At 39.2% G+C, this 15,116-nt stretch overlaps 1 protein-coding gene across 1 annotated transcript in view; it reads right to left on the bottom strand.

Annotated features, from left to right (window-relative positions):
* MAMDC2 (MAM domain containing 2) overlaps positions 1-15,116 on the bottom strand; it is a 138,138-nt gene that overhangs the window by 36,299 nt on the left and 86,723 nt on the right. The window contains exon 9 of the mRNA XM_037494274.2: positions 14,614-14,879. Coding sequence (XP_037350171.1) covers positions 14,614-14,879 — 266 coding nt within the window. The remainder of the gene's footprint in view (positions 1-14,613; positions 14,880-15,116) is intronic.

Genomic DNA, 15,116 nt, shown 5'->3' with positions numbered 1-15,116 from the left:
TCTTAAATGTTAGGAAACATTTGTGTAAATCAATTTGTTTCAGTGCACAAAGATCTGGTTCTTAGGTACTAGTGATACTTGAACTTTTTTGTTTGGATAGAAAGTTTTTATTATTGAGGTGATTTTTTTTTTTAAGATTTATTTTTGTTTGTTTATACAAGCATTGGGTATAGTCAGAAGCACGGGAGGGTGAGAGAATTCACCAGAGCCAGGGCGGGGAGCAGAGCAGGCAGAAAGACCAAAGTACACTGCTGAGGGGAGCAGCGAGTGGCAGGAGAGGTCTGCGGCCATGTGGGACCCACCTCCGGTGACCGGAGAGGAGCCAGGGATCGAACTGGCGCTGCAGAGGCTGTGGGCAGCTTCGCAACCCAGCACTCAACTGCTGCGCCACCGGGGAGGCCCTTATTGAGGTGATTTACCTAAACTAACTTTGGGAACACAATAGGCAGTGCTATGGAAATGCATTTACAAAAAAAAAAAAATTATTTTATTTTTTTAAGATTTATTTATTTATGCATTGAAGAACTGGTATGAGGGTCAGAGGTATGAGGGTTAGAAGATTCAGAGACAGAATAGGGAGCAGAAGAGGCAAATCTACTGAAGTACACTGTTAAGTGGAGGTCTGCTGTGCCATATGTTACCTCTGTGGCCAGGGATCGAACTCATACCACAATGATAATAGCATGATAGCACTGAGACTTAATCCCTACCCTACATTACCAGGGAGGTCCAAACAAATAATTTTAAATGTAGTCAAATGAGGATTAACAATATTACTTATTTTTCATAGTGAAAATAGACATTGCATGTGCTCATTTATCTATAGCAGAGTGTTCCAAACTCAGCACTACTGGTATTTGGGGCCAGATAATACTTTGTTGTGGGGGACTCCCCACGCATTATAGGAAGTTAAGCAGCAACCCTATTTCTACCACTAGACACTAACATCACCCCCAAGTCACAACAATCAAATATGTCTCTGGAGGCATTGCCAAAGGCCCCTCGGGGTGGAAGGCCTAGGTACAAAATCTCCTCTGGCTAAGAGGAGGGTGGTAGAAAACTGCTGTGAGAGTTACAAAAGCCCACTTACTGAATTCTGTTATGTGTAGTCCCTGTGCTAGGCACTTTTAGATGTGTTGCCTCCTGTTTGGATTCACTGCAGATTTCAATTAGTTTATTCTCCCCAGTCAGAACAAAACAATTGCTTACATTTTAAAAGTGAACTGGATTGATTTATTTTCTCTTCTGCTGCACATTACAGGGTGGTGGTTCTAGTAAGCAGTGAAATATCCTCAAGCTCTGGAAAAAAAGGCAGAGGAATGAAAAAGCAAGGGAAGTGGCCTAACATTCAAAAACTGAATAATCACCCCCAAGATCATCAGGGCCATATCGTTCTAATTTCCTGCTTCAGAAAACTGCAAATTGTAAAGGGGAAAAGACTCTCTTCTTAGTTTTCATTTTTATTCCTTACAAAAAAGAATCATCTGTTCTCTTGAACAACATAACGATAAGCACCAGATTCAAAAAGGTAACTGAACAAACTTTCCCTTGTAGTATATAATTTTAACTCTAAAGTTTTGGGGTTGGTTTGTGTAGGGGGGCAGGGGTGGCAATGTGCAGACAGCATCTGTGTAAAAAGGCAGCCGCGGCCCTTGAGTCTTTTGTAAAGTCCATAAAAGTTCCTGGTTAAAACACTCAGAAAAGAATAAGAAGAGAAACAGATATAATAGGAACTTATTTTCCCACACCAAATCAGATCGGATTTTAAAAAAAATGAGGGCTACTGACTTTAACTGTACTATGTGTAATAGTTCAAGCATATAACAAAATGCAGAGAAGGGAGGGAGTAAATGGAGCTTTCCAGGGAGCTGTGGAATACACAACCACAAACCTTTGTTGAGCAGCAAAGAGAGCTAAACATTGGCTGAATGAACTGGGTCATCACTGTCTTTTAAAATAGTTTCCCTGGCCTGCTAGAGAGTCAATGTTGGCCAGACTGTTAATCAACTACCTCCTTCACCAACTGGATAGCTTCAGTTAGGTCTGTAATCAGTATGTAAATGTTGATTTCTGGAAATGTCCTTCTGTTTTCACATAGAACTATTTCAATCCTCTGCCAGCATTACATAAATTACCCATGTTCACAAAATGAATCTAATTTGGTTCTTGTTATAGGCAGTGGGCCAGAGGGTTTGATTTTGGGTTAAATTTAACTTTTATTCTGATGAGGTTAAAATCCTTTGAATTCATTTGTGCAGATAAATTTGGACATGGTGACTACAGAGTAGGTGGAATAATTATTCACAAAATTACTATAATGCAGTCAGAGCATTATATTCCAGAGCCTTTCATTAAGATGCTATTGACACAAACACAAGATAGACTATATAATGCAAACATAAATACATTCATTTAATGTTTGAGGATAAGTTGTAAGAACTTAAAAAAACACATAAAGGAAAACAAACAAAAAATTCCAATATTAAGATACTTGGCTAAAGGGGTAGAATTTTTACAAATCCCTAAAGACAGACTGAGTGGAACTTTAGAGAAATGAATATGAGACTTTAGCACTTTAGAATCCCAGCCATGTTTTGGGAAATTGTTGCTAAATTGTAACAGCATGCCTCTTGCAGATACTATATTTGGTTCAGATGCCACAAAAGGCAGAATGACCATATGTTTTTAAATTAGTATTTAGCTGACCAACACTTTTTCCTTTAGAAGACCCATCTGTTTTGTTTTTTTCTTTTTATAAAGACCCATCTGATTTAATTCAACTTTTGGCTTTGACAAACAACAAAGATTGAGCTGCATCCAGCTTCTCTCAGTGATTCTTTCTGTTCACATTCTGGGGACAGAGGGCACGCTGTGCTAGACAGCAGGCCAACAGCTGAAATTTTTCATTGCAATTTTGGTGGTAAATATCCATATCTCTCAACTCACTGATTTCAGAAATTTGCATTCTTTTCGGATATTTTGGCCCCTGTTAAGGTAAGAGAGATTCCAGAAGAGAGCTCAGAAGCTGCCGTTTTGTTTTGTTTGGTTTTGTTTTTTGTTTTTAATGAGGAAAAGGCCCCTGAGAGCCTGTGCAAGAAGCTCAAGGTCACATGATAGTCAGCCCCAGACCCCAGAAGGAAACGACACATTCCGCATCTCCACATTCCGCATCTCCAGTAGCGTATGTTGCATTACACCAACCTACTCGCTTTCTCCTTTCCCCTTTAGGTGTTTCAAAACACAATTCTGAAAGGTATGATCTTGAAAGACCCCAATTAGAAGCAGTGCAAACATAAATTGTTAACCTGTTACTAATAACCAGCTTCCTATATCTGTAGGTTATAAAGGGTGTTCAGAAAACTGGAACCAGGATCTAGATCACAACTGAATATCAAAACTGGTGAAGGTTGAACTAGTCAGTAAACCTTTCAGCCTCACATCTCAGTGATGGCATTCTCTCCTCAGCCGACGACCTTAGTTCTGCTGCACACTAAAAATTTAGACCCACAGGGTAGTATCCCCTCAACTCTCCAAATCCACACCTACAACTGTATCTTCATTTGCAGCCATTTGCACTTCCTTCATTTGTTTTGGGAGCAGGTCCCTCTGATTCCAGAGCTCATGCTCTTCTCATTGTGGGACACAAATTGTCTAATCCCACACAATGAATGCTCAAAATTATATTATGAAAAACTCCAGTCTGCCTCCTGAGTATCTCTTACTATTCACAGGACACTTCACTTCTGACACTTTGGTCACCACATGTGTGGGGTTTTCCTCACACAAAATAATTCTCCATGGTACTAGCAGGTGTCCCACAATTTCACTCAATTTTGACACTATCTGCCTGAAAAAAGATGCCACAGGTTAAGGACTCAGTCCCACAAGAGTGCCTCCACCTACTTTAGATGCCCCTTGCAAGTAGAAGGACCCACAACTTCTGCCCATCTTGGCCATAAATTGGAGGATTGTAAACCTCCTCCTTGGGTTTGAATAATTTGATAGAGTAGCTCACAAGTCAGGAAAACACATCTACCATTGTATTAAGGAATATGATAAAGGATACAGAGGAACAGCCAGGTGAAGAGTCACATAGGGTAAGGTCTGGGAGAATCCCAAGTGCAGGAGCTTCTGTTCTCCTCAAAAGGGGTGTGTCACTTTGCCAGTGTAGGGGTTTGCCAACTTGGAAGTTCATCAAACCCTGAGTGGGGTTTGTGAAAGCTTCTTCATGTAGACATGATCAATTATTAACTCCATTCTAGCCCTCTCTGGAGGCTAAGGGGGCTACAAATTGCAAGTTTCTAACATGGCTTCGTGATTAGCCCTCAACTAGAAGCCATCCAGGAGCTCACTGAGTCACCTCATTAGAACAAAAGATACTCCTAGTGATCTTAGCACTTAGACAATTATAAGGGTTTTAGGAGCTCTCTTCCAGAAATCAGGGGTATGCTGTATCTCTCTCTTTCTCTCTCTCTCTCTCTCTCACACACACACACACAAACATATATATATTTCTTATTATGTCACAAGTATCCAAATGGAAAGCAAGTGGAAACTGAAAAAAAATGAACATTAGAAAAGGTAAGGCATTATTTCAGTGTTTTATAATATAATTTCATACCTTAACAATAAAGATATTATATATAATTATTCCACAAACCTTTTGTTATCAGTGAAGGAAAATAGATGTAAATAACTTCCTGCTCTTTACACACTCTCCACAGGGGATGGGTGGCCAAAACAAAACAAACCAAAACAGTTCTGGGCTAGACTTACAGTATAGATTAACCCTACCCCAGCTCTGTCTATAATGTAATATAGTGTAAATACCAAATTTAGTTGTCATGTCCAAGGGTGGACTTCATAATATAGAACTATGCTTGTAGCTTTTTTGGATGAAGGTATGAAAATGTCACTTCTACTAGTAAGCATGCAGGTTACAATCAATAAACAACAAAAAAGAGAGAAGCAGGCCTTTGACTTAACTCTCAAGGGTGCACCCCTGCTGTTGAAAAAAATTCTCCTGGATAGGGAGACAGAAGACTCTTGATCTGTGCCCTACTAATACCCAAACAGGAAGGCTGACTTTGCTTCACTCCTGTCTGGGACACAGTGACAGCTGGTGGCCTTATTCCCAAGGCAAAGTATAGATGCTTAACTTGATGAAGAGTTTGGGCTTAAAGCTTTTCTAACACTAACCTCTTTTTAGCTATGTCACAACTTATTTAACCAACCCTTACCGATAGATAAATGGGTAGTATTCAATTTCTCTGTATTAAAAATATTGTTGTGAGGCCTTCCTGGTGGTGCAAGGGTTAAGACGCAACCTATGAAGCTGTCCACAGCCACTGCAGCACGACTGGCCAGGGAGCAACCCACAGGGTACAGCAGACCTCTCCTGTCGTACCACTGCTCCCCTCAGCATTGTACTTCAGTCCGTCTGCCTGTTCTGTTCCTCACTATGTCTCTGGTGAATCCTCTCACCACCCCCATGCCTCTGGCCTGTACCCCAGCTCTTGTATGCTTAAATAAATAAATCTTTAAAAAGAAATATTGTTGTGATAAATATTAGTAGCTAAATATTCAGCTGCATAACCATGATCATTCCCTATGATAATTCCTAGAAGTATAATTATTTCAAAAAGAATACGTGTTTTTGGGCTCTCTCTCTGATAAGTGTAATTTAATTGTCATCTAGAAATATTATTTCAATTTACTCTCACACAAGAGATTATAAGAATTCTTATTTCCCTGCATCCTCACCTCTGTGGGCTAATGTTACATCCACCCACCCACATTTAAGTATTCATATATACAACTCATATATTTAGACAAGTTATAAATATGTCTATTTGTCCTAAAGTGAAAGATTTGTTTGTCAATTGATAAACTCAATACAACAGTATGAAGCATAATTATGGTTAGTAATGCAACGATGACATTCTGAGTTGTGATATTTAAAAACATTTTTAGCCACTTAATTGACAAAATGCTATTTTATTATATTCTTAAATTTCTGACATCACAAATGAGGTTGGATATATTTGTGCATTTGTTTCCAGTAGTATTTCTTTTTTTTTCTGATTTGTCTGTGCATATCCTTTGCCTCTTTCCTATAGTTCAGTTAACTTATTAAAGTAGATTTATATATTAAATATATTAACAGCTTGTCATCTATGTTGCAATTTTTTTCCTGGCTTGACACCTGCCTTTCAGATATGTTTAGTGGGAAATTTTTATTAGGAGAATGAAAGTAGGGGAGAACCAAATGTTTTGGTTTGGAAACAGATGAAATTGGCGGGCAACAAACAGCAATGCATCTTTGAGCTTTGTATAGATACACGTGAAACCTGACACTAAATAGAATATAGAAACTCACAGTCCAACAGTAGTCACCTGGAGAGTAATTGGAGAGAGACTTCTGCTAAAGATGGAACTACTGCATGAAGAGTAGAAAATACCCAGAGAAAGTCATATACAAGAGGGAAACATGGAAATATTTATGCAAAAAGAAGGAAGGTATTCTTTTCCAGGTGAAAGAAGAATCTTTATTGATTGTCTTTATTATCGATTTCCATGTAAGTGATTTGAGCTTACAGCTGCAGGGCCAGAAAACAGTTTCTGAGCTCAAAAAACCAGACCATCCCCCAGAAAATCTCAATGTGAGCATCAAAACATAATTTTGTATTATCCAAAAAATTCTGGACAAATTCCCTAATAATGTAGCCACTGTAATACTGTGAAATACTCACAAGATTAGGAATATGGGAGTGACAGAGGTAGTATTTCAAGTCCACACACAATTCTCAGAATAAATGTCTGCTTCATTAAACTTATTATTGAAGTTATGGGTTAAGAATGTTCTGTCTTTTTTGATGTCTCCATGCTGTTGGGAGGACAAGTGTGGTAATTCAGCAATTTTTCATGAAATTGATTCCTCAGGAAAGACATAAAAGAATGCCCTGACATTAGCACTACCAGTTGTGTTAATCAGTATTTCCTGTCATCTCCCCACAAGTTGACATGAAACAGAGAAACCTTCAAAAATACCTGAAAAAGAGATGTAAGAGAAGGAAAAGGAGAACTTATCAACCTTCCCTTACACACATCTAAAGTAATTTATAATTCTTGGAGTGACAACTGATGCTGTGTTTATTTGGAAAGACTTGAGTAAGCTCCTTTTCCATACTTGGGTACTCTGTTCAATTTCACATTAAAACTGAATCCACTTGACAGTATAATTTTCCTTGTTCTGTATATGAAACCATCCTAATTTGTTTTATAATGTATTGATTATCTTGTCAGTAATTAATGATCTCTCTATTTCTACTCTGTACTCAGCTGCTCTACTTTAATTATGCTGGGATATTAATATCCTGAAGCAGCCACTTCCAATGTTCCCAGACAGCATGAAATGTGATAGGAAATTTATATCCTCTCCAGTATCTTGTCTACACATTGTTTTTCTGGTTCCTTAATCTCTTCATTGCAGGCTGTCTTGTTATTAAATATTCATCTATTTATAAATCTCTCCAGAAAACTTTCTGGACTTGTTCTTCTACTTGAGTGAACTTCTAAGTATTCCCTTTAAAATTTTCAGAACACTTGCTATTTTTACATTTAGTCATATTTTCATTATCCAATGGTACAGTTACAAGGAATATTTTAAAAGCAGAAATGAAAATCACAGGCTTGAATTTCATTTTTTTTTCCTAAAGGAAAATATATTGTAAGAAGAAGTAAAGAAATTAAAAAAAACTATGAGAACTGTGCTGCACAATATTAAGATGCCTAAAAATATAATAGGAGGTAAAAGAGACCTAGATGTCATCTTAAGACACGCCCTTATTTCATAGAGGAGTGACATTCTGATTTTCATAGTCGATGCCAGAGTCTTGAGTTGAAGACTGGAAAGCAATCTTTCGATTCCTGACTTAGGATCTTAACAAATCTCATTCTAGCAAATAAAACACAAAGTTCCTGACTTATAAAAGATTCAAAGACGAAGGGACACTTGAGATGAAATTTGAAGGAAGGGTAGCATTTTCTCAGGCAAGATCAAAGGGAAATACTTAGCTGTTGATAAAAACTGTGGGTGAGCATTGGGAGTGGGGAGAAGGCAGAGGTTTTAAGGATTGAGATATCATGTTAGAATGTAGACAGTAATTGAAGATCATTTTCAACAAGTTTGAAGACTGAAGGATGGACTAGGGTGGCAGTGTAAATGGGTACTAGGGTGAAAGGAAGATTTGCTGTTTATTTGTGCGAACTACATAGGTTGGCAGTGTGCAAAGGACTAATGGAGATAGAAGATTTACATGAGAGGGAATAATTTATGAAAAAATGTCCCAGAGGAGGCAAAAGGGTGAAGTCAGATGTATAGATAGATGGGTTGGTTTTGACTAAGAGTAAGGATAATACTTTGTCAGATTCATCAGGGGAAAGAGGCAGATGAAGATTCAATGAGGAAGAGAATTAAAGGGGCTAGTGGTGAATGCCTTCATCCGTTTGCGAGATGAATCAAGTCAGGGAGAAGCATGTTGGAAACTTGTGAGTGAAAATGAATCTAAACCTCTGGGGCAAGAAAAGAAAGAAAGCCAAGGAGAGATGAGATAAATAAAAGGCTTTCCTGGCAGCATAGCGGGGACAGTGGAAATTAATCTTATTTTTACCTGCTGTGCTGAGAAGCCTGGGGAAATGATGATGAAAGTAGCTACTGAAGGTTTCCAGGGATTAAGGGAAACGAGGTGGGAGAAGCCAGAAGGATCTGGGGCTGAGGACAGCATGTTGTAGCAGTGAGTGTGTCATTGACCACAGTTGCATACAGGAAGCTGTAGAAGCTGAGTTGGGGGATGGGGAAAGGACCAGGAAAATTGGGAGCGCTGATAACCCTCACCTTAGTCTCTGGGAATGCTGTGATGTAAGGATGGAAAGTTGTTTCAAACAGAGGAGTCACAGCTTTTGGTTTTAAAAAATATCAGTATAACTCCTTCCCCTCCCTCCCCGCCCCTCCCCGTACCAGACTTAGCATACAGATCTATGCAAGATAGTTCTGTTTGGGAATGTTCTTACTCAAAGTCCTTGCAGGACAAATTGCTCAGGTGTTAGGTAATGAGTCATTACTACTTATGATCTAAAGGCAGAACCATTTGACCTTTCATATATTTACTGACAGTTCAGTTCTCTTTCTTAACTATTTATGGAGTTTTCCACTGTTCCACACCCTGTTTACATTAGAAATAAAAAATAAATGAGACATGGGTCGCCGTTCTTCAGAAGCTTATAGTCTGATTTAACGTAGCTAACAAGTAAGCAGACAATATCGATATAATGCCTTACACTATGATGGTAGTACAAGGCTAACAGGAGCTACACAGGCAAGGGTTCGATGCCAAATACTTTGAGGGAACTGTCGCCTTACATGAGGTTTAAGAGGAGTCTCTAGTATAAAATGTACCAGTATGTTATTACGCATTGGGAATCGTGTGTATGTGGAAGAGAAGAGACTAGTGTGTAAAACATTTCCACTCATTTGACCACAGAAGCCTTATTCAAATGGAACAAATCAAGGCATTTGAACTCCACAGGATACCCTGTGAATTGCTGACATAAGATTCTAACCTATAAAATATATGTACATACACATTTTCAGAAAGGCTAGAGATGAGGCTTTTCTCTAAATCCAAAAAAGCCTTCTGAAGTTTTGGTGTTTTTTTTTTTTTAATCCTAGAGCAGTGTAAAGATGTAGACTTAGGTTTACCACGAGGATTTGAATGGCTGCTGAGCTGATCATTTAGCTAGGTGGGGAATGCCTGGTTGTTTGCTCACTTAAGAGCCATTTAACACTTTTTTTCCAAAAAAAAAAAACCCAAAAAATTAATGAATACAGAATTGAGCTCCTCTCAGTTCTCTAATTAACAAACTACTTAAAGATTGTTGTTAGAGAGAAAACTAGCTTCAGGCCAGGAGACAGGGCAGGACCTAATAGATGTGCTACACTGACCACGCAGTGTTCAGCTAATTTGAACACATAAAGGCTAATGTTTGTGCTCTGCAGTTATGGAATTTCTGATAATGACTTTCTAGTCTCTCCTGACATTGCATTTTTAGGAAAAGCATCTTGGAGAGAATTGTTCCCTTCCCTCATTATTCTCTTTAGTATAGGAATGTCTCAAGGCAACTCTTTATTACCTGCTCTCTAGTTAGTATAGGGCTGAGGAAAAAATAGATCAAAAGGCCATTTCACAATTCATGCTCTTTCAAAATGCTCTTAAAACATTAAAAAAAAAAAAACTTCTAGGTTGCTTGTTATGTAAAAACAGCTATTTCAATAAGAAAGTTTAGTTCTACTACAATCTGCAGCTTTAACCTGATTTTTATTTTAAAGAATACATCACAGCATAGACTGTGCAGAATTACCACATACTAAAGAGACGGTATCACTGAAATCTTATGAGGATCTGGGCTTAGAAAAAAATTCTTTCCTCTCTTGTCATTCTTAGTTCAGCTAAATTCATTAAATGCTACTTTGTACCAAATGTTGCTAGGGATTTCCCTAATGCAATTCATTTGAGCTTTCCCATAATCCTATGAGGTAGGTGCTACTAGTATACCAGGAAAATGAGGCTCAGCATTGTTACAGAACAGAATCAGCCCAGATAATAAAGGCACAAATGGCAGCGAATCCACATCCAACTCTTACGCTGTATTCCCTCAACCCCACAGCTATTATTCCCTCAACCCCACAGCGATTCCCTCAACCCCACAGGTATTATGCTGTATTCCCTCAACCCCACAGCTCTCCTTGGTCTGTATGAACCACCTTGAATTTGATCCCTCTCAGGAGCCAGTTATTTCTAAAATAGAACAACCAAAGGTTAATAATAAAGTCCTAGAAATGTTTAGAAATCTTGAGTTAGGGCTGGGTTTCCTATCTCCCCTGAGCCTACACTTTTTACCTCTAGCCAGGAGAAGCCTGGACGGCATAAAGGCATAGTTTAAAAGCATGGGCTCTGGACTCAAAAAGACTTGGATTTACTCTCAGCTCTGCCACTTAAGAGCTGTGTGTTGTTAAACACTGTCCTTAATTTCTTGCCTGGGCTTTCCTCATCCGTTAATGCCACTATTATGCTTTCCTCTTAGGGTGCAGTCGCATCAAATAAAGTAATGCATTTTGGGGGTTCAGTGTCATACCAGCATGGAAAGTGTTCAATCAAGTTACTGTTGTTGGCAGCTGTGACAACGCTACACAAAATCTGCCCGCAGAGCTACTTTGCTGGAATGGCCATGGGAAAATTCTGACCATTGTTATCCTTCCTTAAATAGAGCTATCAATATACGCTATAGTTTCTGTCAAACATTAGGCTATCTAGGGGAGGCAGCAGGGAGTTATTCATTGAACTGGCCCATTGTCCTTAAAATAGGCTGGGTAAGAACTCATGCTAAATAAGGGACCAGGAAAAAGACTAATTCTAATAAAGTAAAAATCAAAATCAACAAGCAACTATAAACCAGAGACACACTGGGGGGTGGGGGGAGAGGGAATGGGAAGGAGGGATTAGGGTCAAATAAGGGGGGGTGGGAATTGTAGGGGGACTATAACCAGATGAAAATGCATACATTGTGCAAAAATGAACAATGATGTAAAAAATATATAAAATATAATTTAAAAAAAAAAGAACTCATGTGGGGAAAAAAGGTAAGGAAACAACCAGACTGAAAGACCTCTGGGAAGGCACAGATAGCCTGTGGGTATTAGAAGTGAGGGAGGTGAAACAATAGGGCGAGGCTGGAAGTTTTGGCTTTTTCACATTCAGTACTGGTGGGCCCTCACTCAGCTCAGCTCTGTTCTCACACGACAACTCACACAAAGATGAAAACAATCATGAAAACAGGTTATATTAGAAACACAAATGCCAGGGATTATTGTAGTTATTATTTTTAATTAGCAGGATAGGTACTCAAATATATCTACCAACTATTTCCACCATGAAAATTAAAAATTAGTACCAGGATTTGTCCAGGAATTGTCAAAATTCAAATACATAACTTTCGAATTAGAGAAGGGGTTTTAAAATGCAGCTATTCATGTCTGTAGTGGGCCCTCACTAATAAATAACTTGGCCAATTTTAGGAATGTGGTGGTTGAGGACATGAAGCAGAAGCAGGGAAGTTTCTTTCCTACAACAGCGCAATGAGCTCTGAGCTTAAGCATTCATTCCTGGTAGAACGTGACCTGGGGTTCATCTGACACTGCATTTTAGGAGGGCAAGGGCACCGAGAGGAAACAACTTACTTTCTTTATAGGAACGTCTTGAGAATTAAATAAAATAACTTTCAGTGCCTATGCCTTAGGTGTGTTAGGGAACCTCACTTTATTCAGCTACTCAAGGACAAGCCTTTCCCCAAACTGGACAGAAACCTTGAGCACCCAAATAGACTGCAGGCTTCAAATTCCAGCTCTGTTACTTACCAGCCTTTGAAAGTTCACTCATTTGCTTAAAAAATGTATTTATTTTCATTGATCTCCTCATTATTCTCTTATTTATTCATTGGCCATGCATGCACTGAACCAAATGCACTGAACAAATGTTACTGATGATCTACTTTGCACCAGACACAGTGCAAAATGCTATAGATACAGAAATGAACAAGACTAACAAGGTCCCTGTCTATGAAGGTGCTAGCTCTATGGGAGAAGAGAGAATGACAAAGATCATCTTGAGCATCTGCATTTTAAAAGCTTCCCTGGTGATTTTAATAAGGGTCAACAACTGCTGCTCAAAAGTCAGAACCTGACAGTCATCGCCAGACAATCATTGAACATCAACTATGTGTCACGTATCTACTAGTTCTGGGTTCCAGATGAGAGGAGAGATTTTAAAGACTAAGACTGTAAAGCCAGTACATGATAGAATTAGGTTAAAACAGAGATATCCTGCATCTCTATTTCTAATCATGTGTTATGCTGTCTCCATGATGAGGGAGAGATTGAAGATGTCTGGGGGACCATAACTTGTTCTAGGGAGTGGGGTCAAAGGAATGTTCTCTGTGGGAGTAAGGTTTAAGTGTAACTGAATTAAGATTGTAGACAGAGGAAACAGGGTGTGCAATGAACCAAGGCAGGAGAGAGTAGTGTGTGCTCTGGGAACCGATTATGCATCATGATAAGAATGGAAAGGTCATGGTGGTGGGAAAAAGAGGTGAAGCTGAAGACTTGGGGATGATGTCTGAGCATGCAGAGCCCTTTCCCTGCCAGCTATAGGAAGCCCAAGGTGAAAGCAGTGTGTGTGTAGAAAGGTGGGGAGCTTCCTCTTGTCAATTCTGTTGTTGGAGTGAGCACAGATTGGAGGAGGGCAAGAGTGGACTGCATATGGGGGTGGATTTTGATTTCAATTTTCAGAATCAACTTATAGATTAATGATTCTCATCCAAGCATGGTATGGCATCTCTGGGGCCATTTGAGAGTGTGTGAAAAAAACATGGGTTGTTGCAGTAATTGCAGGTGTTAAAAACACAGTAATATGAGGGAGGGTCCCCAAGAAAGACAAAACAATCCTCTTCCAAATGCCTAAGGGGTCATAATGGGAAATCCAGAGACTGGCAAGGTCAGAAGTTTTCTTTGTAGGAATATACACATTGTAAGCCGTGGCAATGTGAAAATAATTGAGAGAAGTAGAGAAGTAGAGGGCAAGAGAGGTAAAGGAAAATATAGGGGTGAAAATTTATTCACCTTATATGGTGGGGGTATCGAGAGACTAGTTTATGGGTCCGAAAATAAGTGGCCAAGTGCATTAAAGTTTTAAAGGGAACCCAAGAGAAAAGTTAAAAATATAACTAAAAATTATAAGGTAGAGAGAGAAAAGGAGAACGAATAATTTAAGAAGTTAAATTCCTTGGGCCTCCCTGGTGGGACAACGGTTGAGCGCTGGGTTGCGAAGCTGCCCACAGCCTCTGCAGCACAGGTTCGATCCCCGGCTGCTCCCCAGCCACCGGAGGAGGGTCCCACATGGCGTGCAGACCTCTCCTGCCGCCGGCTGCTCCCCTCAGCAGTGTGCTTCGGTCCTTCTGCCTGCTCTGCTCTCTGCTCTGGCTCTGGTGAATTCTCTCACCCTCCCGTGCTTCTGACTGTACCTAGTGCTTGTATAAATAAATAAGTAAATCTTTAAAAAAAAAAAAAGAAGTTTAATTCCTTATCTTTCATAGTAGAAAGTCAGCAAATACTGTTAAGTTTAGTGAATCAAGAAATGGAGGTGGAAATACAATATTTAGAATAATGGAGGAAAGCATCAGAAAATCATGGGGAAAACTTCAGAAAAAGAGGTAAAATTAGAATTTGAGTTCAGGGCTAGGGAGTGGTAGGGGAAATTCTGAATCTTCTTCTTATCCCTTCTCTGAAATATTGTATATGTATTTCTACCTGTACAAGTTACTTACGTCCAGGAACTGTAATTTTCTGCCTTATTTAATGGACAGCAAACGATCCTCTCACTCTTGGAGGAACTAGTTCTGTCTAGCAGGAAGCTGTCAAAAACGGTGGGTCACCTTCGAATATGTGGCCAGAGTTTTCCAGCAAGTAAGAATGAACAGAAGATTGGGTTAGTTCTACTGTACCTTAGTAGGCATGGGCTTCTTAAAGGTGATTTCAGCTTGCATCCACACCCCCCTTGGGGACTCCAGCACAGACCAGATTTTCTCTTGAACCACGTGATTCTCTTCAAAGATATAAACTGCTAGGGTGTCACTCATTTTCAAAAACCCATAGATGGCATAATAAAAACGTAGACAATATGGCAAGTTTCCTGGCAGGGAGGGACCATAGAGCCTTCCAATATAGCCGGACTGAGATGTAAACTTCGTGTTCGCCAGCAAGAAATACCCTGCAAAGAGTACAAAGTGTTCAGTGCATCAGTATTGAAAAATTTAAATAATGTAGATTATCAGATTATCAAGTGGGAAAATTTGATTAAAGTAGTGGAATTTGCTGACAGAAATGATTTCCACAGACTTCATTGATAGAAAGCATTTCTAATATCTATGTCTTATGTGATAAGACTATTCCCTTTGTGACTATATTGAAAGTAAGCCTTCAATTCTAAGCAAACTTCATAAACTGG

Source organism: Talpa occidentalis, unplaced genomic scaffold (genome assembly GCF_014898055.3).
Source record: "Talpa occidentalis isolate TD23 unplaced genomic scaffold, MPIMG_talOcc4v2.1 talOcc4.7, whole genome shotgun sequence".
In the NCBI taxonomy this organism is placed as follows: domain Eukaryota; kingdom Metazoa; phylum Chordata; class Mammalia; order Eulipotyphla; family Talpidae; genus Talpa; species Talpa occidentalis.
The sequence above is the reverse complement of the archived record's forward strand: the minus strand, read 5'-3'. Positions and strand labels throughout refer to the sequence as shown.